At 54.6% G+C, this 25,240-nt stretch overlaps 1 protein-coding gene across 2 annotated transcripts in view; it reads right to left on the reverse strand.

Annotated features, from left to right (window-relative positions):
* Positions 1-8,766: 8,766 nt before the first annotated feature.
* The window catches only part of GRID2IP (Grid2 interacting protein), a 29,424-nt gene continuing 12,950 nt past the window's right edge, over positions 8,767-25,240 (reverse strand). The window contains exons 7-22 of one of the 2 annotated variants that reach the window (XM_066342293.1): positions 22,718-22,872; positions 22,580-22,582; positions 21,382-21,510; positions 21,048-21,145; positions 20,775-20,892; positions 19,701-20,056; positions 18,859-19,278; positions 17,925-18,012; positions 16,709-16,786; positions 15,953-16,149; positions 15,483-15,638; positions 15,257-15,343; positions 13,843-13,972; positions 13,635-13,753; positions 12,574-12,738; positions 8,767-12,337 (exon numbers count right to left, since the gene is read on the reverse strand). In XM_066342293.1, the coding sequence (XP_066198390.1) occupies positions 12,266-12,337; positions 12,574-12,738; positions 13,635-13,753; positions 13,843-13,972; positions 15,257-15,343; positions 15,483-15,638; positions 15,953-16,149; positions 16,709-16,786; positions 17,925-18,012; positions 18,859-19,278; positions 19,701-20,056; positions 20,775-20,892; positions 21,048-21,145; positions 21,382-21,510; positions 22,580-22,582; positions 22,718-22,872 (2,371 nt within the window). In that variant the 3' untranslated portion in view covers positions 8,767-12,265. The remainder of the gene's footprint in view (positions 12,338-12,573; positions 12,739-13,634; positions 13,754-13,842; positions 13,973-15,256; positions 15,344-15,482; positions 15,639-15,952; positions 16,150-16,708; positions 16,787-17,924; positions 18,013-18,858; positions 19,279-19,700; positions 20,057-20,774; positions 20,893-21,047; positions 21,146-21,381; positions 21,511-22,579; positions 22,583-22,717; positions 22,873-25,240) is intronic. The other variant, XM_066342294.1, reaches the window with a different exon arrangement.

The raw sequence follows: 25,240 nt of genomic DNA on the forward strand, positions 1-25,240 counted from the left end.
CCTCAACACCTGGCAGAGGCTACCCTCAAAGGTATTACAACCTTGGTGCCAGGACATCCCTGGATCAGGGATGGGTAAGAAGCTTGTCCCTGAGTTGACTGCCAGGCGTTAGGCTGGCCACTGCTGTGCCCTGCACAGAGAGGCCACAGGGCACCCAAGTTCAACCAGACCCACTCCACACCTGCACCCAGACCCAGTGGGAAGTGGTTGTGGTCACTGGGCAGCAGCAGACAGGAGGAGGCCAGACTGCCAGGGGCGCAGGACAGCGGACGGCTGAGCACCCATCCTGAAGAGCCAAGGAAGAGGCGATAGCAGAACCTCACCTCTGTGGCATACTCTATTGTCTCATTGGACTGCACATATTAAAGCACAAACTCGAGGATAAAATTACTTAGAATTTAAAGACGGTGACTACAGAGCATGAAGCCTTGAATGTGGGGCCCTCTGACCCTGTGAAACGGGTCACTCACCATGAAGCCAGACCTGCTGATAGACACCACAAATAGCACAGAAGCCAAAAAATAACACAATACTTTTTTTATTAACTACCTCACATACCTCCTAAATACTCTTTTTTTCTTACATTTCTTTTACTGCTCACTCTTTGGTCACCTCTCCATATGATACTAATTTTTGCGTCTGTGTACTGGGATTAACAACCTAAATAGTGCAAAACATTGTCAGTTTTTTCATTTCTTCTTTTGTTTGTTTGTTTGGGGGTTTTTTTTAGAGAGAGAGAGAAAGAGGGACAGACAGATTGGAAGAGAGAGAGATAAGAAGCATCAATTTGTAGTTGTGGCACCTTAGTTGTTCATTGATTGCTTTCTCATACGTGCCTTGACCTGGCTGGGGCGGGGGGGTAGCGAGTGCGTGATCCCTTGCTCAAGCCAGTGGCCTTGGGCTCAAGCCAGTGACCTTGGGCTTCAAGCCAGCGACCAAGAGATCATATCAATGATCCCACGCTCAGGTCAGTGACCTCATGCTCAAGATGGTGAGCCTGCGCTCAAGCCAGTGACCTTAGGGTTTCGAAACTGGGACCTCAGTGTCCCAGGTTGACACTCTATCCACTGTGCCACCAAACTGAGATGTGCATCACAGGCAATCGCAGAAGGAACATGAGTAATAAGACATTTTCAGACACAAAAACTGAAAGAATTTACTACCCACAGGTAGCAACTCACTACCAAAAAAGTTCTCACGTAAAAAATGTACTTGAGGAAAAATGAAAACTGTCCCAGAAGGAAGCTGTGAGAAGCCAGCAGGGATGACAATTCAGAGTGGTGTGAAGATAAGAATTCTGCAATGCTGGAGACTTTGGGAGCCCCTGAAAAACACAAGAACTCAGCACCCAGTCTTTCATTAGGCAGAAGCTCTGTGTCCCCAGGACAACGGTCCTGCTTGTTTTCCAGGATAGAGGTTTCTCCTCAGCGTGAAAAGATACTGAGCAAATGAAAAATGTCTCCTATATCCGTGATCCCTGTGACTCAGGAGTTCAGCTCCTGAGTCAGCATAATCAGAACCCATTTGCACAGCATTTTTCAGAAGTATCACTTGGCACTTAGTCTAAGGAAAGACTAGTCAAGGTTTGGAGATGAATTTCTTGAGCAAGTGAAAGGTGGTTCTTGACTGTCGCTACAGGTGTAAATCTCATTTGTTTTGGGGACCTTTAGTTTTTAGTAACTAATGTGTTTTTTTGCAAGTATTGTATGTTTCAAATACTTCTACCAACTGGAAAATATAAAAATTTGAGACTACACTTAATATTTCGGGCCGCTCATAGGCAGCATAATTCATTTCACTGGTGTTTGGGCATCCTGGTTGCATCGGGCTTGGGCCCTCAATGCCAAGCAAACGGATCTGTGTAGTGAGATGTTGCCTGATGGTATAGATATTTACATCCAGCGATGTTGCCTGATGGTATAGATATTTACATCCAGCCTACCTTTGTGTTTCTTTTTTTTCCCCTGTATGAAAAAGATTCAGAGCACATACCACTTTTCATTCTGGGGAATTATATAGATGCATAGGACATCCTCCTATCAGGACAATACAAAGTTAAGCACTTGAACGTATCCAAATACTTTGAAAAAGCTGCCTTCTTCATCTCCTCCTCCACTTAGGGTATAATAAGTGTTTACCTTTTTTTGGTATAGAATAGGCTTTTTGAGCTATTTATTTATAGATAGAGAAGAGAGAAGGGGGAGGATTGGGAAGCATTAACTCGTAGTAATGCTTCCCATATGTGCCTTGACCAGGCAAGCCCGGGATTAGAACTGGCAACTTCAGCATTTCAGGTTAACACTTAATCCACTGCATCACCACAGGTCAGGCTGAGCTATTTTGGGAGGGGGGGTAAAAATATTATAACAACAAAAAAATTATAGCATATTGGCTTGCCTAAGAGATTTGTAATTTCTTATTTTTTTAATTTGATTTTGAGAAAGAGACAGAAAAAAAGAGACATTAATGTGTTGTTCCACTCATTCATGTCATCATTGGTTAATTCTTATATGTGCCCTGACCAGGGATCAAACGTGCAACCTCAACATGTCAGGACAGTGCTACCTGGCCAGGGCCTGTCATTTCTTTTCACTCTTTTCTAGAGCCAATGAGATAAAGTCTTAAGTGAGCACCATCAAAACCTTTGGCAGGCATTTCAGTTTGCTGTGTAAGGTACTGATATAAAACCGTACTTTGCTTTCTCATTTCTTGCTGGACAGCTTGGTTGGTTGGAGCGTTGTCCCAAAGCACAGAGGTTGCCGGTTTGTTTCCCGGTCAGGGTATACATGGGAAGCAACCAAAAAATGCACGACTGAGTGGAACAACAAATGCTTCCCTTCCCTCTCCTCTCTCTTTCTTTCCCTCTGTCTCAATAAAAATTGGGCCCTGGCCAGATAGTTAGGTTGGTTGGAGCATCATCCCAGAGCACAGAGGTTGCTAGTTCGATTCCCTGGTCAAGGCACATACAGGTGAAGCTCGATGTTCCTGTCTCTCTCTCTCCCTGCCTCTTTCAAATATATATATATAAATATTTATATATATAAATATAATATAATATTATATTATATATTATATTATATTTATTATAATATTATAAATATATATATATATTTAGTAATAAATTAAATTGTACTTTGCTTTCTCATTTCTTTTTTCATTTAAGTTTCCTGTGGAAATGTCAATCTCTGAATGTGTGAATTATAGCTGAGATTTGTTTCTCCCGCATGTGTCTGAGTCCATGATAACTTCAGAAGGACTATGAATTATTTCTGTGTGTATACATGTGTATATATGTGTATATGCCTCAACAGACACACGCACGTGTACACACATGCACACGCACACATGGTTTTGAACAATATAACATCACCTGAAGAGAACTACGTTTTGCAGATTCCTTCACTAACCAGGATTAAATTAATGATTACTGAAAGGCCCTTGGCAATCTGAGGATGCTCTTCTCATGAGGTAGATTGGATGGCTGATAACAGGCACTTAGAAATGGCAGTCTGTGGACTGTTTCTTTGCTCCTCTGGCCCACCTGGCAAGTTCACATCTCTTTTGTTCCAGAAAGCAGTCACAGTGAGGCTGGAATCTCCAGGTATTATTTTAAATCCCCTGGGGCAGAATTCTGCCTGGACCAGCTTAGGCCAGGGATCCGCTCAAAGTCCAACAAACTAGCCAGTAGGCCAAGACATATCGTGGGAAATGGCAGCCCAGGGTCCCTTGGGTTTACTGGAGGATAGACAATGGGCAGGGCCAGCACTGACCATGAGATGGCCGTCTGTCCACCGTATTCCATGGCCCCAGTCACTCCCACTCACAGCACTAGGACATTTCAGGACCCTCTAGCTTCGGAATTTGGGTCAGAAAGCATAGTCATCTTTAGTCCAGCCTAAAGCTTGCTCTCTGGTTCCTCATTTCAGGCTCTGAGCCTCACTGGCTTCTAGGATGTCTGTCTGTTAGTATGATTTGTGTTTCCATCAGGAGAAAGTATCCACAGAGAAAGATAGTCACAGACATTAGCATCAGTGCGTTCCCCAGTGTCTACATTATTTAGTTTTGCATGACAGTGCATATGGACATCAACGTTCCGGTCCAAATTGGGTCGCTCCAATCAGCCCTGTTCCACTTATGAAAGGTTCAGAAAGTTTTGTTTCACCCAAGGTTATCTTGTCATATGCAATTTAGTATTTTTCTCTTTTTTATTATTCTTTTTTTTTTTTTAGAGGAGTGAGAGAGAGAGAGAGAGAGAGAGAGAGAGAGAGAGAAAGGGGAGGAGGAGCAGGAAGCATCAACTCCCATATGTGCTTTGACCAGACAAGTGTAGGGTTTCGAATACGCAAACTCAGCATTCCAGGTCAACGCTTTATCCACTGCGCCACCACTGGTCAGGCCTGTATTTTTCTTTTTTACTTATTACATCATCAATATTCTCCCATGACCTTAACAATGCCTCAACATTCTAATCACTCACTATATTATGTTCTAACATCTGACTGTTCCAGAATTCATTTCACTGATTCCTGAGTTTTGGACATCCTGGTTGCTTCTGATTAACTCCACAAGGAACAATCACATGCCTCGATTTCTCTCTGCATTTCTGACTATTTCTGTGGGGTGAACTTCCAAGTCTGGTCTTTTTCCTGGGGTTCCCCTCTTCAAGGAGTTTCTGGGGGACCCCCCCTTAGAGATGTGGCCATGTGCTTGACACTTTGGCCAGCTTCTGTGGTCAGAGCCACCACGTCTGCTCAAGCTGTTTGCATTCCCTGAATCAATGCCCTCCTCACGTGGACAGCTCCTTCCAACACAACTAAGGCCACATCATGGTGACTGCTCAATACTCAGTGGGGGAGAGGCTGCTCTTCTAGTGGCTGGGCCTCTCTCCCTGTAGCTCCTATGAAGCAGGACCCAGATCACCTCCACTGGTGGGGAGTCCCCACCTCCACCCCAGACGGCAGTCCCCTTCTGCACACTGCCAGTCCTTCCTGCCTCTGGACACTGGACACTGGGGACATCCACTTCCTTCTGTGGAAACCCCCACACCAAACCCACATGGTCCAAGATCACACATTCACTGTGTTCATTTGATGCTGATGCCATCAGGAGTCCCGTCAATCTCTCTAGAGAAAATATTTTCTATACCTTCCAGGGCAATATCAAGATAAAGAGTAGTTTATCTGCACAACTAAACAGACTCTGAACCCCTGAACCCCTTGCTCTGTGGAACAGCAATTGATTGCATGGTGACTTTGCAGTCCCCTCCCCCCCCCCCCAGAACACTGCGTGTGTGTCCTGCCTTCCTGTGGCTAAACGTACCATCCCGGTGAATTTCCTAACACAAAGGGCATCTTTAAAATACAGTCATCGGTATCGTTCCATTCAGACCACCCAACTAGCCCCCAGAAGAGCTAGCTCCCCTGCTAACATTTAAAACAAATGGAGTCTCATTTTTAGGGATCCCCGTACCCCAGGGTACTAGGAATGCATCAAGTGACGTCGATGTTTTATTTCAGAAGTCACAAACTCGCAGCTGGGCTCCACCTGGCTCACAGAAATGTTTTCTTTGGTTCAGAATTGATCACCTTTTCTCAAGTTTTGAATTGGTTGCCAATATTTCATCAGGACATTGCAAACAAAAATCTGAGTTTCGGACTGTCTTTGAGAGACCCGAAGATCAGGCACCACAAGCGGTGCTTTCCCACTTGGAAGTCCATGGCTGGAGGGGTGGGAGGCTCCCCTCCCCCCCCCCCCCCCCCCCCCGCAGAAGGGTCTCCTCCACCTCCAGCTCCTCGGTGCTCAGCCCTCCTATTGCCTCACCCCTGTCCCTGTCTCAGTTACCTGTCATCCCTGTCCTTGTGTCATTGTTTCTTTACTCCCGCCCACGTCATGCTTGTGTTACTTGCCTGGCCTCTGCAGACTTGACTTTTCAACCCTGGTTTTAGGAGTCTGGAGACAGGTGTCCAAACTGTTTTTTACAGAAAGGAGGCAGTAATTTTCTTGAGCCGCTTGGGAACCCCCTACCTTGATGTTATTTGGTTTGATTTAATGGGCAATTATCGAGCACTGACTGTGTGCAAAGTCTCTAAACACCTGGGCCAATGGGAAATCAAGTTGATGACAGGGTTTGATCTGGGAGTAGACACCTGGTAACTGAAGCCTGGGTGTGTGAGAATTTGCCAAGGGAGGGCAAACAGTGCCCAGTGCTGCTTGAATAAAGGTCAGTTAAGATAAGGACACCTCCCCGTAGCTTCTTGTGATGGCAGGTTCAGGGGGATGATGAGAGAGAAAGCCAGACTGCCATATGCTGAGCGGTGACTGGATGGTGAGGATGCAGAGGCAGCCAGTGTAAACAACAGCCAGAATAATTTGGCTCTAAAGGGTACCAGACACTGGGGTCTAGACCAGTGGTCGGCAAACTCATTAGTCAACAGATATCCAAATAGCAATAGTACACGATTGAAATTTCTTTTGGGCCCTGGCCGGTTGGCTCAGTGGTAGAGCGTCAGCCTGGCGTGCAGAAGTCCTGGGTTCGATTCCCGGCCAGGGCACACAGGAGAAGCGCCCATCTGCTTCTCCACCCCTCCCCCTCTCCTTCCTCTCTGTCTCTCTCTTCCCCTCCCGCAGCCAAGGCTCCATTGGAGCAAAGATGGCCCGGGCGCTGGGGATGGCTCTATGGCCTCTGCCTCAGGCGCTAGAATGGCTCTGGTAGCAACACAGCGACGCCCGGATGGGCAGAGCATCGCCCCCTGGTGGGCATGCCGGGTGGATCCGGGTCGGGTGCATGCGGGAGTCTGTCTGACTGTCTCCCCGTTTCTAGCTTCAGAAAAATACAAAAAAAAGAAATTTCTTTTGAGAGCCAAAAATTTTAAACTATATAGATAGGTACATTCCTTATCAAGGTAGTGCCCACACGTGGTGTTTTGTGCAAGAGCTGCACTCAAGGGGCCAAGGAACCGCACGTGGCTCGCGAGCCATAGTTTGCCGAATTGGGGTCTTCAAACTTTTTATAAAAACCGCCCACTTTTGCAGTGCTGGTCAACCTGGTCCCTACCAGGCAACCAAACAGCGCTGCGACTGGCCCACCATGAAAGCTGGACCGCCCACTAGTGGGCGGTAGGGACCAGGTTGACCAGCACTGCAAAAGTGGGCGATTTTTATAAAAAGTTTGACGACCCCCTGAGTGGGAGGAGGGATGTTTACAGGGAAAGGGGAAAGAGTTAGTGGAGAGTAAGTTGAGGTCACTGGTGCATTGGGACACTCGGGAGCTGGGGGCGGGCAGGAATATAGCACAGACAGGAAATTAGCTCTGACTGGCAGTAAAGGAAGGGCAAGGCCTGACCAGCACAGGATGAAAATGAGAGCCAGTGCATAGAAATTTGCAGATGGAGGTGAGAAAATCCTGCTTCGATGGAATCCTTTCTCCTGAAAGCATCAGCTCAATCCAGTGATCTCTGAGGCCTCCTTGAAACCAGGAGGACTCTTATCCCCTTCCCAGCTGATAAGGCGGTAGGAAGGGTTGAACTGTGCGCCCCTCCCAAAATGTGTATGTTGACGTCTTAACCCTCAATACCTCAGAGTGCAGGACTTTGGGAGATAGCGTCTTTCAGATGGCAAATAAGATTGGGTGAGGCCTTAATCCAATAGGATTGGTGTCCTTTTAAGAAGAGGAAGGGACACAGGAACGCGCACACACACACACACAGAAAAGGCCATGTGAGGGCACAGTAAGAAGGAAGGTGGCCGTCGGCAAGCCCAGGAGGACACACTCGGCAAGAACCAAGCCGGCCTCTACCTTCATCTTGAACTTCCAGGCTCAGAACAATGAGAAAATAGACCCCTGTGGGGTTTTCCCCCCATTGATTTGAGAGAGAGAGAGAGAAAGAGAGAGAGAGAGAAGCATCAACTCGTTCCATTTAGTTGTGTACTCACTGATTGCTTATCATATGTACCCCTGACCAGGTATCAAACCTGCGACCTTGGCATATCGGGATGATGCTCTATCCACTGAGCAACCTGGCCAGGGTCTAGATTCTTGTTTTTTCTTTCTTTTGTTTTTTTCTTAGATTCCTGTTTTTTCAGTCAGTCAGTTTGTGGTATTTTGTTATGGTCCTCCGAGCAAGAACAGAAAGTAGTAAGAAATGAGGTAGTCGCTTTATGTTGAAGTCACCAGCATCTGTGGTCCTTGGAACATTACTATTAAAATTAAATAAGCTGTAAAAATGATATTAAGCAAAACAAGGAAGATATTTCCACTCAGAGGACAGGCTTTGGATTTAGACAGACCCCAGGTTTTTGATCCAGCAAGTCACATAACCTTCCTGAGTTTCAGACTTTTTTATTTGTAAAAAGGAACAAAACCCACTTCAGAGGGTTGTTGTCAAAGTAAAATGAAATGAAATTTGTAAAAACACTGAGCACACTACCTCGTAACTACTGAGTGATGTTATTAGGAAAGGCGGTGTGTAATTAGACTATGTTATTTGTTGGTATTATTGAGAGAGAAAGTCCTGGTGCAAAGGTGCTTGCATTCTCACCTTGTCATTTGGTGAGGAGTGGGGAGGGGGACATATTGGCTCCCATATAGGGCTTTGTCCTGACTCGATGTAGAACCACCAGGAAACACAACCCTAGGAAAACAGACTCAGACACACGGAACCACAAGATGTTTGCATTCGGCATTAATCCTGGCTCCTCGGAGGCAGTCAAAAGATATTGGCAAGTGCATTTACGAACGAAGAGAGTTCACTGAGAATGTTAAAAGACTGAACATCTCTAAGCATCTGTTGATGGATGTATATTAGTCAACCCCCTTCGTGTTGCAAGGGACAGAAACCTGTCCAAACCAGCCTAAGCCAAAAATTCAAATAAAATTTTAAAAATTTACAAATGGGGAAGGAATTTGTTGGCTTGGAAACTGACAAGTCCAGATTCCTGCTTCAGGCATTGTTGGATCCAGGGCCAGAGAGATGTCCGGAGTGATTGAGCTCTCTTCTGCTCTCCTGTCTCGACTCCATACCCAGGCAGGTCATCTCCAGGGGGTGGTCTTGGCGGCTCCCTCTAGGCGTCCACCCCTCCTTACAGCCAGCAATTCATCCAGAAGGACACCTCCCTTCCCAAACAGTTCTAAGTTGAATCTTGAATTGACCCTGAACCACCCAGCCAGAGTCACGAAGACCATCCTTATCCAATCGGCACTGCTCCAGGGTGTGGAAGGAGGGGGGAGGGATACTTTCCCAAAGGAAAACCAGGGCGCTTTCCCCGGCAGGGACCAGGGACGCTGGTTTCCAGGCAGGCACAGACCACTGCTGCCCACCGGACTGAGTGTGTCTGGAGAGGGGTTAGGTCACTCATGGGTAACTAGGTAAGAGAGAGTGAGGAGCATCCCACCTGGAGGACACATGAGGGTAGATCGCCAGAGCCATGCTGGGTCCAGGCAGGGCCAGGGGCACTGAGGACTTTAAGGAGGCTAGGGTCGGTAATGTACCAGGTGCCTGGCCAAGAGGCCCTATGGTACAGTGATTGCAAAAACGGCCTGATTTCTCACCCACCCCGGAATCCTCGGCAATGTGATTTTACCGCCTCTCTCTTCAAGAGTGGGAGGCATTTCCCTTCTCCTAGATACCGGGCTGGGTTGTCACTTGCTTTGACAATAGACTGTGGTGGAAGGGATGGCATGCCAGTTCTGAGCTTCGGCTAAAAAGGTGTCTCCTCTGCCTTTGTTTTTCTTTTCTTTTTTTTTTTTTCTTGAATTTTTCTGAAGCTGGAAACGGGAAGACAGTCAGACAGACTCCCGCATGCACCCAACCGGGATCCACCCGGCACGCCCACCAGGGGGCGATGCTCTGCCCATCCGGGGCGTAGCTCTGTTGCAACCAGAGCCATTCTAGCTCCTGAGGCAGAGGTCACAGAGCCACCCCCAGCGCCCAGGCCATCTTTGCTCCAATGGAGCCTTGGCTGCGGGAGGGGAAGAGAGAGACAGAGAGGAAGGAGAGGGGGAGGGGTGGAGAAGCAGATGGGCGCGCCTCTCCTGTGTGCCCTGGCCGGGAATCGAACCCGGGACTTCCGCACGCCAGGCCGACGCTCTACCACTGAGCCAACCGGCCAGGGCCTGCCTTTGTTTTTCTCTTGGACCCCTGCCTCCACCATGTGAATCATCCCGGCAATTTGGCTGGAGGATGAGAGGCCACATGAAACCACCCCAACACTCCCAAGCCAACGCCCCAGACATGGGAGAGGGCCCTGTATGGTCAGCACAGGTGACTCTAGATACATGAGTGAGCCCACTGAGCCCACTCAGAGCAGAACTGCCTAGGTGACCCACAGACTCATGAGCAGTAAGTGGCCGCCGTTTTAAGCAACTGAGTTTTGGGACAGTTTGTTACCAGGCATTACGTAGCAAAGAGATAACCCATAGAAGGGATGTTAGGGAGAAACCTAACTAGTGCTCAGCTTGCCAACCTGTGCTCCCTGGCACAGGGCTGGATCTACCATGTGTTTCTAACCAGCAGGAAAATGCCCTACAGGCTCCCTGGGCTGTGGGATGACACCTGTTCGCAGCCTGGTGACGTCTGTCATCACTACAGATCTCGAATGGGGATTAACTGCCCTCCTGCCTGTTTCTCAGAGACACAGCTTTGGAAATGTATGGAAATTAACCCAGCTTGAGCTGCCGGGGAGACATGTATAGCACGCATCCCAGGTGGGTGTTTCCTCCCCACCCTTGAATTAGACAGGCTGTTTTAGCGGGGAACAGCAACGACCCCCACAAAACATGTACAGGGCCTCAAAGGGGGCTTGTGGGAGGGGACTGGCTGGAACGGAAGGGGTCCCCTGGGAGCCACGTGGGCTGTTTGAGCCCAGTGGGAGGGAAAGAATCCAAGGGAGGGGGGTAGAGCCCAGTTCAGACTTCCCTGGAAGGTAAAGAAAGCGGCGACAGGAAGCTGCTTGGTGTCAGGAGTTGCCCACTGGAGCTTGGAAGGAATGAATGTCGTCAACACGCCCTCCCTGCCCACCACACCCCCTGCGCCCCGGGTCCAGGCAGCTCTCTCTTCCATCCCCAGTCCCCGCCGGGGGCTCCAGACACACATGAAGAACAGCGGCTGGGATCCCAAATATATCCTCGCTTGTGTCCTTCACCCCTAAGCCGGCTTGACTCACAGGACCTGGTCCAGGGACCGTCACGTCTCCAATCAGCCACCGAGTCCCGGTCATTCACCACCTAGACATCTCCCCGCGCTGGCTCCCCTACTCTGATGACGCCCCCACTCCCAGACTGCCCACTGCAAAGTGACCCCTGCTACGCTGCTTGGAGCTAGTCCACGGGACGAAGCCCTCCATTCTGCAGTCTAACAGAAGGGTTTTCCTAATCCAGTCCTGTCTACTTCTCTCCCCTGCTTTCCTCCACCTCCATCCGACCTGACCCCGTCAGGGCAGCAGCAACCAACTGCAGTTTCTTCCCGATTCCAAGACCCAGGCTGGCTGCAGACGGGAGGGCTCTCCTCCCTCCCTCCCTGCCTGCCTGCCTTCTTCAGAGTAGCCCTAGGAGGCCCTGGCTGGCTAAGGGACCTCCAGGCCTCAATGCCCCATGGTGTGGCGTGTTCAGGGGCTTCTTCTGCCTCCTTCTCCAGGGCTTGGGGTCCACGAGGTCTGTGCTCCATGATAGTGTGCCCCGGCCCACTCAGAGAGGGCTAAGCAAGGTTTAGATGTCCTTCCTCCGAACCTGGTGTGCTCTGGCTGAGTCATGGAGGAGCAAATAGCAGAGCAATTCACCTGCTGGTTGCTGCCCCCACCCCGCCCCGGGTCCCCTGTGGCCTGAGGGCTCGTGCAGCCGGCTCCTGCTTGCATGCCTGGGAGCCAAGCAGGCGAGGGGCAGGAAGCCAGCGGAACATGGCACAGCCACGCCCGGGACCTGAGGACGGTCCTCCCGGAGCGAACACGCCAGTGCCCGTGGGCAGTGGTGGCTCACTCTCCCTGGGAGTCCGTGTCTGCTCCTGTCCCACGCACCCAGCAGTGCTTACGGCCAGAGCTCGGCCAGGAGATGGGGGTTCGGCCGAACCCCGTGCATTCCAGGTGGCCGAAGTTCTACGGCTGAGGTAGCTGGAGACGCGGGCCCAGCGGGCAGAGATGCCCGAGCTTCCAGGCACGAGGCGTGCGACGGGGCAGGCGTGACCCAGACGTCGGTGGCATCCAGGCTGCCTTCTTGGTCCCAGCCTCCGGAGTCCCTCTCCACGCCCGAGCTGAATTGGGCGCGGGGCCACCACCGTCACCAGGCCAGGGGGGAAGCCATCCCTGAGCTGCGAGAACCCTCCCCGGCCTGCAGGTCGCTGAGCGCCCGCTGGGGAGGAAGCGGCAGGTGGGAAGGGCTTGGTCGGTGGTTCTAAGAGCAACTCCCCAACACCCACCCTGCTTCATCTCGCCACTCCAGAGCCAGGGCAGAGACTTCCCCTCCCAGGCTGGGGGTGGTGTCACTCACTGGGGGGTGCTTTCCCAACCCCCTGCTTCACAGAAAGACTCCCCTCTTTTGACTTCTGCTCCTGACCTCTCCTGACGGGCCCCTCCTGACGGGCTCACCTCGAACTTGCTGATGAACTCAGCGAAGATGCCGAAGAAGGCCTCGGAGGTGGTGGCTTTGGAATCCTCCCCGAAGAAGGCCAGCGCCTTGCCCAGCTCCTCCATGGCCTCCAGCTGCAGCCCGTCCAGTGCCCGCAACACTGGCTGGGCCGTCTCCAGGAACGACTGATGGGCCTCTGTCAAGGAAACAGCCAACCGGCTGGGTATCCCCGGGTTCCTAGGCAGTGACCCCAGACAGCAGCCGAGCTGCCCCAGACCGAGGGCTCAGCTGAGGACTGTACCCTGTTCGGGGGCTCCAGTCCTAGTGCCCGCAAGTTCGCCCTGAAGCCCGCCACACCCTGTCCAGCCCCAGGGGTTCACTTGCCCCACTTGGCAGGACCACTCTCTCTTTCCTCCTGGCTCTGGCCAGAGGCCGCCACCCCCCTCTTTCCCAACCATTCACTCGGAGTAGCCCCCGTCCCTCTCCAAGCCGAACCCTCTCTCTTTTTCTGTAGCGCGTGTCATTTTCTGTGCTCAGTGGGAATGCTCCTCTCTCCTGACAGGCTGCCTCTGGCTGGCCAGGGCCTGACAAGTCTCTTTTTTTAAAGATTTTATTTATTCAATTTTCAGAGAGGAGAGAGAGAGAGAGAGAGAGAAAGGGAGGAGCAGGAAGCATCAACTCCCATATGTGCCTTGACCAGGCAAGCCCAGGGTATCGAACAGGCGACCTCAGCATTCCAGGTTGAAGCTTTATCCCACTGCACCACCACCGGTCAGGCACAAGTCTCTTTTTGTATCTCGTGACAAGTCTGGGCTCTCCCGTGGACCAGGATGATGGAATAAGGTGGCAGTGTTAGGACAGTCAAAAATGCTCCTTCCAGTGACACACAGACTTGGCATAAGGGCTTGGATTCTAAATGACCCAGGATGGACCCTCTGCCAGCACCCCTGGACCCACGGCAGCCTCTGCCCAGAATCTCTGCCGGGAGACAGGGTCTGCGGTAGTCACCGGAGTCATAGCCAGTTGTGCCTGACCGCCCCAGGGTCCACTGTGGCACTGGGACAGGCTGCTCAAAGGATACTGTCATAACCACAGCAAACTTGTCCTCACTGGAGGGGGTCATGCTCTGGCAGGCAGCCTGTATCTCGCTGATGGTGCCGTGGAGGTCATCCAGGTCACTGGTCAGGGCCCGTTGGTTTACTGTAGGGAAGGGGACAGGGTCTCGTGGGGCCACACTTCCAGCCCAGGACGGCAGTGCCTCTGCCTCCCCATCCATCCACCCAGCCTACCTTTGGCAGCCAGGGGCACAGTGGGCAGGTCCTGAGCAAAACCCAGGAGTTCAGGGAAGTGCTGGCTCAGCGATTTGGCAAGGATGTGCAGGAAGGTGGACTTCCCGTCCACTGTCTTGGTGGAGTTTAGCTGCAAGTGACCCCCAACATATATCCCCCTCAAGGACCCCATCAGATTCCTTATCACATGGGACCAGGCACACTCAGTCTTGCTTCCCCCAGACTGCGGCTTCAATTCCTGGCCCTCGACACTCACTAAGTCCAAAGCTCATAAACCGATCGCTAGAGTTCCTTACTGTGAGGGCTCACCTGCTGGGATGCCATGGGTCTTCCTAGGAGTTAAGAGGTTTCCTGGCCCAGAACTTTGAGGTCCCCTGGAACCAGGCCCCCAGCTCCCAGCTAGGGGGTGTGTGGTGGGTCCTAGGTTTTCCTGTCCTTGTGAGTTTGACTTTGTCAGCAGACAGAGCCCAAGATTCTCTGACTCCAAGGGGATGAGGAGCATCACTCATAGACCTTTCTTCTTGTGGTTTTCCAGAAGCACCTGTGGCCCATCTAAGCCTCAGACATCCTAAACTAGTTATATCTAAATTTGAAGTTTTTCTTCCTCTTTTTTTTTACTTTTTTTCTTTTTGTGTTTTTTGGAAATTAGGAGGGAGGCAGTCAGACTCCCACATGTGCCCTACAGGGATCCACCCGGCATGCCCACCAGGGGCGATGCTTTGCCCAACTGGGCCATTGTTCGGCTGCAGCCAGGGCCATTCTAGCACCTGAGGTGGAAGCCACGGCACCATCCCCAGCGCCCGGGGCCAACTTTGCTCCAGTGGAGCCTTGGCTCCGGGAAGGGAAGAAAGAGATAGCGAGGAAGGAGAGGGGGAAGAGTGGAGAAGCAGATGGGCGCTTCTCCTGTGTGCCCTGACTGGGAATTGAACCTGGGACTTCCACACGCAGGGTCAATGTTCTACTGCTGAGCCAACCGGCCATGGCCTTTACTCTTTAAAAAAAAAACACCAAAAAACAAAAGGCACACTGAGGAAAAGTCCCAGAAACCCTGGGGGAAGACTGAGTATTTGACCTGTCTTTTTTCTGATCCTACATCTTGGGGTGTGTGTGTGTGTGTGTGTGTGACTAAACTGAGTGGTGTGCTGCTACTGAGGGTACCAGACGGGTTCTCCTTTCTCCTGGAGCTCTTCCTCCCTGCTCTCCTGCTCTCGGTAATTCCACGTCCTGAGGCTGGGCTCAGAGGAGCACCCCCACCCCGACTCCAACCTTTGCTGCAGGCAGCCAGCCAGCTCCTCTTCCTGGGGGAAGGGCCCTCCTTGGTCCTGATGGTCCCTCCTCTGCTCCGCCCCAACTTGCTTGTGAGGCCTGGCCTCCCTTCCCCAACCTCAGTGTCAGAGCAAGATGAGCTCCTCACCTCCGTCAGGAAGTTGATTTTGAAGCCCGTGGTCTTGTTGGTTTTGGGCTGTCCATCATTGAGATAGTTGCCCATGGCCAACACAAACTGTGGAGAGTAAGGGGGCGCAGGCAGGTACTTACCCCACGCCTCACCCCCTAACCCATCAGGATGGACTCCGGGCTGAAGCCCCAGGGGCAGAGGGGCAGGTAGAGCGACAGGGAGGGGGGGGGGGATGTGCCCTGACCTCCAGGATCTTGGCGAGCTTCCGGCTGTTCTTGAGCTCCAGGGAGGCCTGGCGTAAGCACTCCAGGCTGCCCCTGATCTCTTCTGTCTTCTCCTGCAGGGTAGCCTGGAAGTGGAGGCTGCGCAGGCGGGTTTTGTACTCCGGAACCAATAACATCTGGTACGAAGGCAGGCCCAGGGTCCATCCCTCAGACCAGAAGACCCACTGCCCCGTCACAGCCTGGGGTGGGGGGTCCGCTGGCCGTCTAGGCCTGGTATTCCCTTGGGAAAAATTAAGCACAACCTCTAGGGGGCACCCTCATCCCGTCTACTTTAGACCCCAAGGGGGACCTGGTCATTCAAGGGGGTAAACAGGGACTCAGAGGTGTGAACGTGGGAACGCAAGCGGAGCGAGATTCCGGACAGAGGCGGCCGAGGCCGCTGGGCAGCAGCAGCCCCTGACCCTTGGCGGGGGGGTCACGGCCGCGGCACCTGCAGGACGAACTGGTCGGGCTCGCTGAGCCGGCCGGGCGCCTCGCGGAAGGCCTGATAGCGCAGCTCCTCGTCGGCGTCCGGCGCGAAGAGCAGCAGCTGTGCCAGATGCGCGGGCTCCAGGCGCCGGGGCTCCATGCTCATGAGCACCTGCCGCAGCTCCGCGGGGCTTAGCTTCAGGTGCGCCAGCAGGATGGCTGCGGGCGGAGCCGCACGTGAGCCCGGGCGGGGCCCCGGTGGGGAGCGGGCGGGGCCCCGCGGTTCTCCTGGGCTACTGGGAGGAGCCCTAGAGGTGGTTGGGGAGGAGCCGGGGCGGGGCAGGAGCTGGCCGAGAGGTGGAGTAGGTCCTTCCTGCGACCGGTTAAAGGGCGAGGGCGGCGTTCTCCAGGGGGGATAGGTTTAGAATTGAGTGGGGCCAAAAATACTAGGGAAGGGCCTGGAGGCGGGGCCAGACTGGGCGCCCACAAAGGGGCGGGGCATGAGGGGTGGGTCCAGGCCCCGCCCCCCCGCCCCCCCCCCCCCGCCCCTACCCCAGGGACTTCTGGTTGGATGTGGGAACTGGGAAGGGGACCATCTCTCCGCTGGGAGGCAGGGTAGGGTGTGTGTGTGCGTGGAGGGGAGAGTGTAAGAAGGGGGTCGAGGGGAGCCTTACAGCCTAATCTCTGTCATCCATCGGGGCGAATCCGCGGCTCTGCGCCCCAGAGAGGAGGGCCGCCTCCTGCCCCCCACAACCCCTGGGACTCCCTGGCCCCTCACAGGTGTTGTAGGCCTTCTTGTGGGACAGGATCTCCACCACCTCCTTCTTCCTGAAAGGCTCAGGCCCAGGCACTGGCTCTGGAAGGGAAACTGATGGTTTAATGAAGGGAGGCTGGGCTGAGGCTGATGTGAGAGGGACCAAGAGGGGCCACCCCCAACAGCCAGGACAACCCCGACCAGAGCCTTGACTGAACTCCGGGAGTCCAGTCCCCACTCGTGAACTCTGCGGCCCAGTCTAACACACTCGTCATGCAAGGTGTATGTCCCTCCTCCGTGGGACATGGGGTCTCTAGGCCAGGGGTCCCCAAACTTTTTACACAGGGGGCCAGCTCACTGTCCCTCAGACTGTTGGAGGGCCGGACTATAAAAAAAAAACCCCACTATGAACAAATCCCTATGCACACTGCACATATCTTATTTTAAAGTAAAAAAACAAAACGGGAACAAATACAATATTTAAAATAAAGAACAAGTAAATTTAAATCAACAAACTGACCAGTATTTCAATGGGAACTATGGGCCTGCTTTTGGCTAATGAGATGGTCAATGTGCTCCTCCCACTGACCACCAATGAAAGAGGTGCCCCTTCCAGAAGTGTGGCGGGGGCCGGATAAATGGCCTCAGGGGGCTGCATGCGACCCATGGGCCATAGTTTGGGGACCCCTGCTCTAGGCCCTGGGGGAGTGCAACTAAGCTGGTCGAGTAAGGGGAACCAACCACCTCTGGACCTTGCAGATGCTTCCTGGATGGACAAGGGCCTTTCCCTTCCCTCTCGGAACCACTTTCCACACACACTATCCCTGGTTGCCCGGAGCCCCACCCAACAACTCTAGGAAGATGCTCAGAGAGGGGTGAGGGGAGAGGGGGACTGGAAAGGGTGTGTGGATGCCTCCTGTCCACCTGATTCCGGCTGTGTGACAGAGCAATCACCTAGCCTCCCTGTGTTTTATCATCAGGAAGTTGTCAGTGTCACAGGATTCATTTGGAAATGACAATGAGGGTGTCTGGCCTTGGGTAAGCATGTGACAAGGGCCAGCTGTTAGTGTCTCCATTTTGAGGTGGGAAGACCGAGGCTCTAAGAAGTTAACGTGGCTCAGTAAGCGGAAGTCAGTGCGGACCTCGGGGGCTCTAAGCCCTGGGATGCCACAGAAAGCAGCTGGGGGGTTGCTACAAAGTCCCTGGTATTGGGGTCCCCTAGAGCCCTCAGGCCACTCACTAGCTGGTTTCTGGGTGCCGAAGTGGAGCTCCAGGTCGAGGTATTTCACCATGTCACTCAGCTTATCATAGTCAGAGTCTTCCCCAAGCTGCAAGGGAGGGAGGGGCAGGCTCCGAGTAAGAAGGAACCCTGGCAGCTGGACGGCTCTCCCCGAGGGAGAGCCCCCATCAGGCCCCGGGCTACACCCAGGGACAGGAGACTGTGGGAGGAGCTAAATCATCTAAGTTATCAGGCGGTGAGCTGGCTCCTCTGATGGTGGGTAACCCTCACATTCGGAACACCGTCCACACAGAAGCCAGCAGTTGTGCTGGGGCAGAGGGTCAAGGGACTGCAAAGGGGCTAGTGCCACCAAGGGGTTGGCCAAGGGGTCTGGCCCTGGTTTTTTTTTTGTATTTTTCTGAAGCTGGGAAAGGGGAGGCAGTCAGACAGACTCCCGCATGCGCCTGACCAGGATCCACCAGGCACGCCCACCAGGGGGCGATGCTCTGCCCATCCGGGGCGTCGCTCTGTTGCAACCAGAGCCATTCTAGCGCCTGAGGCAGAGGCCACAGAGCCATCCTCAGGGCCCGGGCCAACTTTGCTCCAATGGAGCCTCGGCTGCGGGAGGGGAAGAGAGAGACAGAGAGGAAGGAGAGGGGGAGGGGTGGAGAAGCAGATGGGCGCTCCTCCTGTGTGTCCTGGCGGAAATCAAACCCGGGACTTCTGCATGCCAGGCCGACGCTCTACCACTGAGCCAACCGGCCAGGGCTGGCCTGTTTTGAAGTGTCCTTCACAGGAAATGAGTTCACCAGAGCTGCCCCGGGTTCCCGATGCCAGGGGAACTGAATCAGGGAAATGCCAGGGGCTAGAAGCTGGGCAGTGTTTTGCTCTCAGCGCTGCTTTCCAGGACCACCCTCCCCTGGTGCATGGCAGCCTGGGGCCCCAGGTCACCTACCTGACCCCAGATGGTGCCTTCCGAGTTCTCCACCTGCTCCCACCGTAGGCGCTTGACGCTCATGTGGCTGGTCTCGCTGCGGCGGTGGCCCAGGCCCCGGGACAGCATGGGGGGTGCGCAGGGCACAGGTGGGGGCAGGGGTGGCGGGGGTGGTGGAGGGACAGGATGGCTGAGTTGGGTGAGGGGTTTGGCCAGAGTCTGAGGGGGGCCCCAGGGACCTTCAGGGGTGCGGGAGCTGGGCTTGGGGTCGTGGAAGGGCAAGGGTGGCGGCGGCGGGGGGCTGAGCGGGGGCGGGGGGATGTGGTCGGAGATGGAGGAGTAGGTGAGCGAGCTGCCCTCCTCGCTGCTGCTGACGCATTCGCTGGCGCTGCTCCGCTCGTTGGTTACGAAGCTGCCCTGGTCGTCATCGTGGAAGCTCATCTGATGGGGACAGGATGGGGGGAGGGGAGGACCAAGCCGGCCCCAGGAGCAGTAGAGCGTGGAGCAATGTGAGGAAAAGTGGGATAGCCTGGGGCAGGGAAGGGGATGGCCTGGGGACAAGGATAGGACAGTCTGGTGGGACAGGCTGAGGCTGTGGGGGAAGGGTGGCCTGACGGTGTGTGGGGTAGCCAAGGACAAGGAATGGGGTAACCTGAGACAGGGTTTATGGCGTAGCCTTGGGTAAGGGGTGTAATAACTTGAGTCAAAGGGTGGGATAGCTCAAGCCGGGAAGAAAGGTAGCCTGTGACAGGTCCAGGGCAGCAGGCTTCTTGCAGGAACTCAGGGACACTGTTCCCCTTAAAGACCCCCCATATCACACCTTTACCCCGGCCCGCCACATCCGCCTGCATGCTCAGACCTACCTCCTCATAGTCATTCTCAGGGCTCAGGAAATCATCCACCACAGTGACCCGGGGGCCCAGCTGCTCGCTCAGGACATCCAGGAAGCGGTCAGTATCCCGGCTTCGCACAGGCCGGGAGAACGTGAAGAGCTTCCCGCGGCCGGGCTGGCGGGCCAGGTCCGGGCTGGGGGGGCTGTCGGAGTGGATGGGTCCGGGGCCCGGCTGCGGGGAGGGCGCCCTGCTGCTGTCCAGGCTGGCGTAGGGGTGGGACTCGGAGCTGCTGGGCGAGGCCGGGCCCCCTGAACACAGCGGGTAGTAGCAGGGGGAGGGCAGGTGCCTCTCGCTGGGCCAGGAGATGCTGGACAGGGTCCTGGGCCCTGGGGGAGGGGAGGGTTCATGAGGACGCCTCTTCCGTCAGTACCTGGGTTCCAGGTGCAGGCTGGAGGGGAGGGGCCCCACGGTAGGTTGATTCTGTATCCCTGGACACCTTCTTTTCCCTCTCTGGACACAGTGCAGGAAAATCAGGGTGACCCCACTCCCCACACTCTTCCCTGAGGGTGATCAGAGATTAGAGGTGGGTGTACTGCTTAAGCCCAGGACAGTCCGGATCCAAACTCAGAGGGCCAAGAGGCCTTCTGCGGGCCCCAGGCCAAGGGTCATAAGGCACTTCCTACACCCAGCAGGTCCTTGGCTCCCAGGACCACTGCGTCCTGCCTTCTGAACTTCAGAGGAGTCTCATATGTGTCCTGCGAGTAACCATCTTTCCAGCTGCTCCATTCACAGAGCAAGGCACGCACTCAAACGTTTATCCAACGGCCACATACTAACTTGGGGGACTCCTTTGGGGGCGGCCTCTGCTTTTCTAGATCTACAGCAGGGGTGAGGCTCAGAAGGGACACAGAGAGACAAGGACAACCCTGACCTTGATGGCCTCCTCACCATGGAGGCTGCTGGGGTCGCCCCACAACTCATTCCCATGGATATGGAGCAGAGAGACTCCAGGATTGTGCCCGGAGGTGGGGCAACACCCAGCCACCCGATTGGGCCGACAGAGGCCCGTGCTGCCCTCAGGAGCTGGGCTGGCCGAGCCCCTACCTGCTGTGCTCACTAAGCTGGGTGCTGGTGGGGACACACGGGATCTGGACGTGGTCCCGATCTTCCCTTTGAAGCTGCTGTTCAGTCTGGACTCCAGCTCTGCGTAGACAGCCGACATCTGCAGGAAAAGGAGGCGGGGAGAGTCTAGCCGCCCCCACCTCCCCAAGGTGGCCCTAACACGGCCTCAGAGGCCAGGCCTGGGTGGTCGGGGAGGCAGGGGTCCGCCCCAGCCCCCCACTGACACCACCGGGAAGACAGACGGAGAGGTCTCACCATCTTGGGGTTGGGGGTCTCAGGGAGGGACGTGCCATCACCCGCCTGGCGCTCTCCTGGGATCAGAGGAAGAGGCATCTCAGGACAGTCGCTGGGACCTGGCAGGGAATCAGGGAGGGCAGAGTCAGCTATGAGGGGTCTAATGACTGTTTCCCAGACCGCCCAGCCCGAGGCCGCGGAGAAAGAGCCTGCTAACCCTTACGGCCCCGAAGGACCACCGCTCAGCCTGTTTCCAGGGATTTCTCATTTTGCAGGTGGGGAAAAAAACAACAACAACAACCAGGCCCTGGTGGCTTCCTCCTACCCTCTCCTGCCTCTCGGCCGGGGGCCTTACCGCAGCTGTGGCTGGCCTCCAGGCCCTGGGACCGCAGGCTGCGGCGGCACACGGACGAGGCCCTCAGGGAGCTCCGCGACGGGGGCTCCGGCTCCGGCTCCGGCTCTAGGTCCGGCGAGGGTTCTGGCTCTAGTGGGGTCACCAAACATAGGTAGGGGAGGGCAGCGGCCAGCAGTGCCCATCTGTGACCCTGGCCCTGCTCGGCTCTGGGACAGCTGTCCAGGGGAAGCCTCGGGAGAGAAACCGGCACCAGGAACCGGAGCGGGGGGGGGGGGTGCTAGCCGGAGAGGGAGGCTGGGGGAGGTGGCCATGCGGCCTCTTCTCAGGACAAGAGCCCAGGGCCCCACGGTCCCAGGTCTCAACCCCTAGTCACTGCTGCCTATAGGGACTTCTGGGATGAAAAGGAAGGTTCCAGGTCTAGGCAGATGTGTGAGACACCTGCACCCTGAGCTTTTTTGCTACAATCCTGGAGCCCCCTACTAATTGTGTGTCCCTGAGACGAGGGACAGTGGGCACACAAGGGCCAGCACATAGATCTGCAGGCTGTGACCAGCAGGCGCAGCACGCCTAGAATAAACGTGCAGGGTTTCGATGCCCATGGCCTAAACCTAAACGATGAAGTGCGTGGTTTCGTGGGCACACGGGCACTGCGGCAGGTGGCAGCAGTGGGAAGGCCTGGCAATGGCAGGCCCTGTGCGTGTCTGCGCCCAGCCAGACGTGACCCAGCCACACGCTCACGATGCCGGTCTGCAGAACAGCGGCTACACGGACTTCTCGATTGGTGCCACACTTCCTGGGGTGCAAAGCACAGCCGCACTTTGTGGGTGAGAAACCTGAGACCCCAAGTAGTTAGATGGGGTGTCTAAGGTTACGCTGCGTTTGCTCCTTAAAGCAGGGAAGGCACAAGGCTCCATTGGAGCAAAGATGGCCCGGGCGCTGGGGATGGCTCCTTGGCCTCTGCCCCAGGCGCTAGAGTGGCTCTGGTCGCAGCAGAGCGACGCCCTGGAGGGGCAGAGCATCGCCCCCTGGTGCAGAGCTTCGCCCCTGGTGGGTGTGCCGGGTGGATCCCAGTCGGGCGCATGCGGGAGTCTGTCTGACTGTCTCTCCCCGTTTCCGGCTTCGGAAAAATACACACACACACACACAAAAAGCAGGGAAGGCACATCTGCGGGGCCTAGCGTGGGACCTAGCCTGGGACCAGCTGGGTGTGATGGGCCTATATCTACGTGGACACAGCTGGGTGTGAGAGGGGCCCAAGTCTGCTGGAGTACCCAGCAGGGGAGCACAGGTGCCTGGCTCTTCCCCGGCGGGCTGGGCAGGATGAGGGGCTGCTTACCTGTCATGGCCGTGTAGCCCAGAAAGCACGCGATCTTCTCCTGACAGAGCTCCTGCTCCTCGTAAGTCAGCAGCTGGTAGATGAACTGCCAGAGCACCTGCTTGACGGGCGAGTCCAGCACGGGGTAGACGTCGACGATGAGGGTGTCGATGTTCCTGGGGGAGGGCGCAGGAGCGTGGGGTTCGTTCCCCAGGGGCTCGCCCCACTGGGTGGGGTGGGGACGAGCAAGGGGAGCCCTTCTAGGCCACAGGCTTCGGGCTCACGCCGAGACAGAGAGGTGGGCGGGACGGCAGGCAGGTTCTCCAGACAGTCTGCCCAAATTCAAACCCTTCCTCTGCCGCTTACCAGCCAAGGGACCTTTCTCAAGTTACTTAACTTCCCTGGGCCTCAGTCTCCTCACCTATAAAATAGGGACAGGCCCTGGCAGGTTGGCTCAGCGGTAGAGCGTCGGCCTGGCGTGTGGGGGACCCGGGTTCGATTCCCGGCCAGGGCACATAGGAGAAGCGCCCATTTGCTTCTCCACCCCCCACCCCTTCCTCTCTGTCTCTCTCTTCCCCTCCTGCAGTGAGGCTCCATTGGAGCAAAGATGGCCCGGGCACTGGGAATGGCTCCTTGGCCTCTGCCCCAGGCGCTAGAGTGGCTCTGGTCTCGGCAGAGCGATGCCCCGGAGGGGCAGAGTATCGCCCCCTGGTGGGCAGAGCGTCGCCCCTGGTGGGCGTACCGGGTGGATCCCGGTCGGGCGCATGCGGGAGTCTGTCTGACTGTCTCTCCCCGTTTCCAGCTTCAGAAAAATACAAAAAAAAAAAAAAAAAAAAAAAAAAAAATAGGGACAAAAAGGACATCTACCGCACAGAGCTGTGGTGAAGACTGAAACATATGGAGAGTGTGTTGGGGAAGCAGAGTCACTGTGTCAGGGACAAGCAAGTGACGGCCCATAGGCCAAAATCGGGCCCACCACCTGTTTTCGTAAAGAAAGTTTTACCGGGGCCCTGGCCGGTTGGCTCAGCGGTAGAGCGTTGGCCTAGCGTGCGGAGGACCCGGGTTCGATTCCCGGCCAGGGCACATAGGAGAAGCGCCCATTTGCTTCTCCACCCCTCCGCCGCGCTTTCCTCTCTGTCTCTCTCTTCCCCTCCCGCAGCCAAGGCTCCACTGGAGCAAAGATGGCCCGGGCACTGGGGATGGCTCTGTGGCCTCTGCCCCAGGCGCTAGAGTGGCTCTGGTCGCAACATGGCGACGCCCAGGATGGGCAGAGCATCGCCCCCTGGTGGGCAGAGCATCGCCCCATGGTGGGCGTGCCGGGTGGATCCCGGTCGGGCGTATGCGGGAGTCTGACTGTCTCTCCCTGTTTCCAGCTTCAGAAAAATACAAAAAAAAAAAAAAAAAAAGAAAGTTTTACCGGGACGTGGCCATGCCTGTTTTATGTTTGTCTGCGGCTGCTCGGAAGCTACCACAGCATACTTGAATTGTTTCGGTGGAGACTGGCCCCAAACGCTGAAAGTATTCACTATCCAGCCCTTCATAGAAATAGTTAGCTGGTCTCTGCATTATATGGGAAAGGGGAAACTGAATTCTCACCTCACACCATGCTGAAAGATGAACGCTAGGTGGATGAAAGACCAAAGTTGCAAGATAAAATTATAAAAAGTTAATAGAAGAGAATTGCAGGAAAGTATCTTTTGAGCTAGGAGAGGCAGAGAAGAACTTCTCAAAACAAAAATTCAAAGTCAAAGCCATGAAACCCCATGTGCACGAATTTGATTACACAAAACCAAGAATACCCGTTCAAAGAAGCACAACCTGGGCACATTAGCATTAGATATATCACAGCAGTAATAACAGAAATGACCAGTGGGAAGTGATAGCGACAACGTTCAAAATTAACCAAGAACTTTTGCAAATTAACAAGAACAAAAAGCCCAACAAAACAAAAATAATTTTTTTTTAACAAAAATAATTTATAGGAAAAAAGGAAATGAAAAAAAAAAGTGGACAAGGATATTAGAGGATGTTTAAAGTAATTAATAATTTAAAAAAACAAAACCCAAGCTGTCACTTTATGGCCCAAAAGACTAGCAAAAACAGAAAGCTAGCCCTGGCCGGTTGGCTCAGTGGTAGAGCGTCGGCCTGGCGTGCAGAGGTCCCGGGTTCGATTCCCGGCCAGGGCACACAGGAGAGGCGCCCGTCTGCCTCTCCACCCCTCCCCCTCTCCTTCCTCTCTGTCTCTCTCTTCCCCTCCCGCAGCCAAGGCTCCATTGGAGCAGGGATGGCCCGGGCACTGGGGATGGCTCCTTGGCCTCTGCCCCAGGCGCTAGAGTGGCTCTGGTCACAGCAGAGCGATGCCCCAGAGGGGCAGAGCATCGCCCCCTGGTGGGCAGAGTGTCGCCCCCTGGTGGGCGTGCCGGGTGGATCCCGGTCGGGCGCATGCGGGAGTCTGTCTGACTGTCTCTCCCCGTTTCCAGCTTCAGAAAAATACAAAAACAAAACAAAACAAAACAAAAAAAAACCCCAGAAAGCTGGATAATG

The sequence above is a fragment of the Saccopteryx leptura genome, chromosome 6, assembly GCF_036850995.1.
Source record: "Saccopteryx leptura isolate mSacLep1 chromosome 6, mSacLep1_pri_phased_curated, whole genome shotgun sequence".
In the NCBI taxonomy this organism is placed as follows: Eukaryota; Metazoa; Chordata; class Mammalia; order Chiroptera; family Emballonuridae; genus Saccopteryx; species Saccopteryx leptura.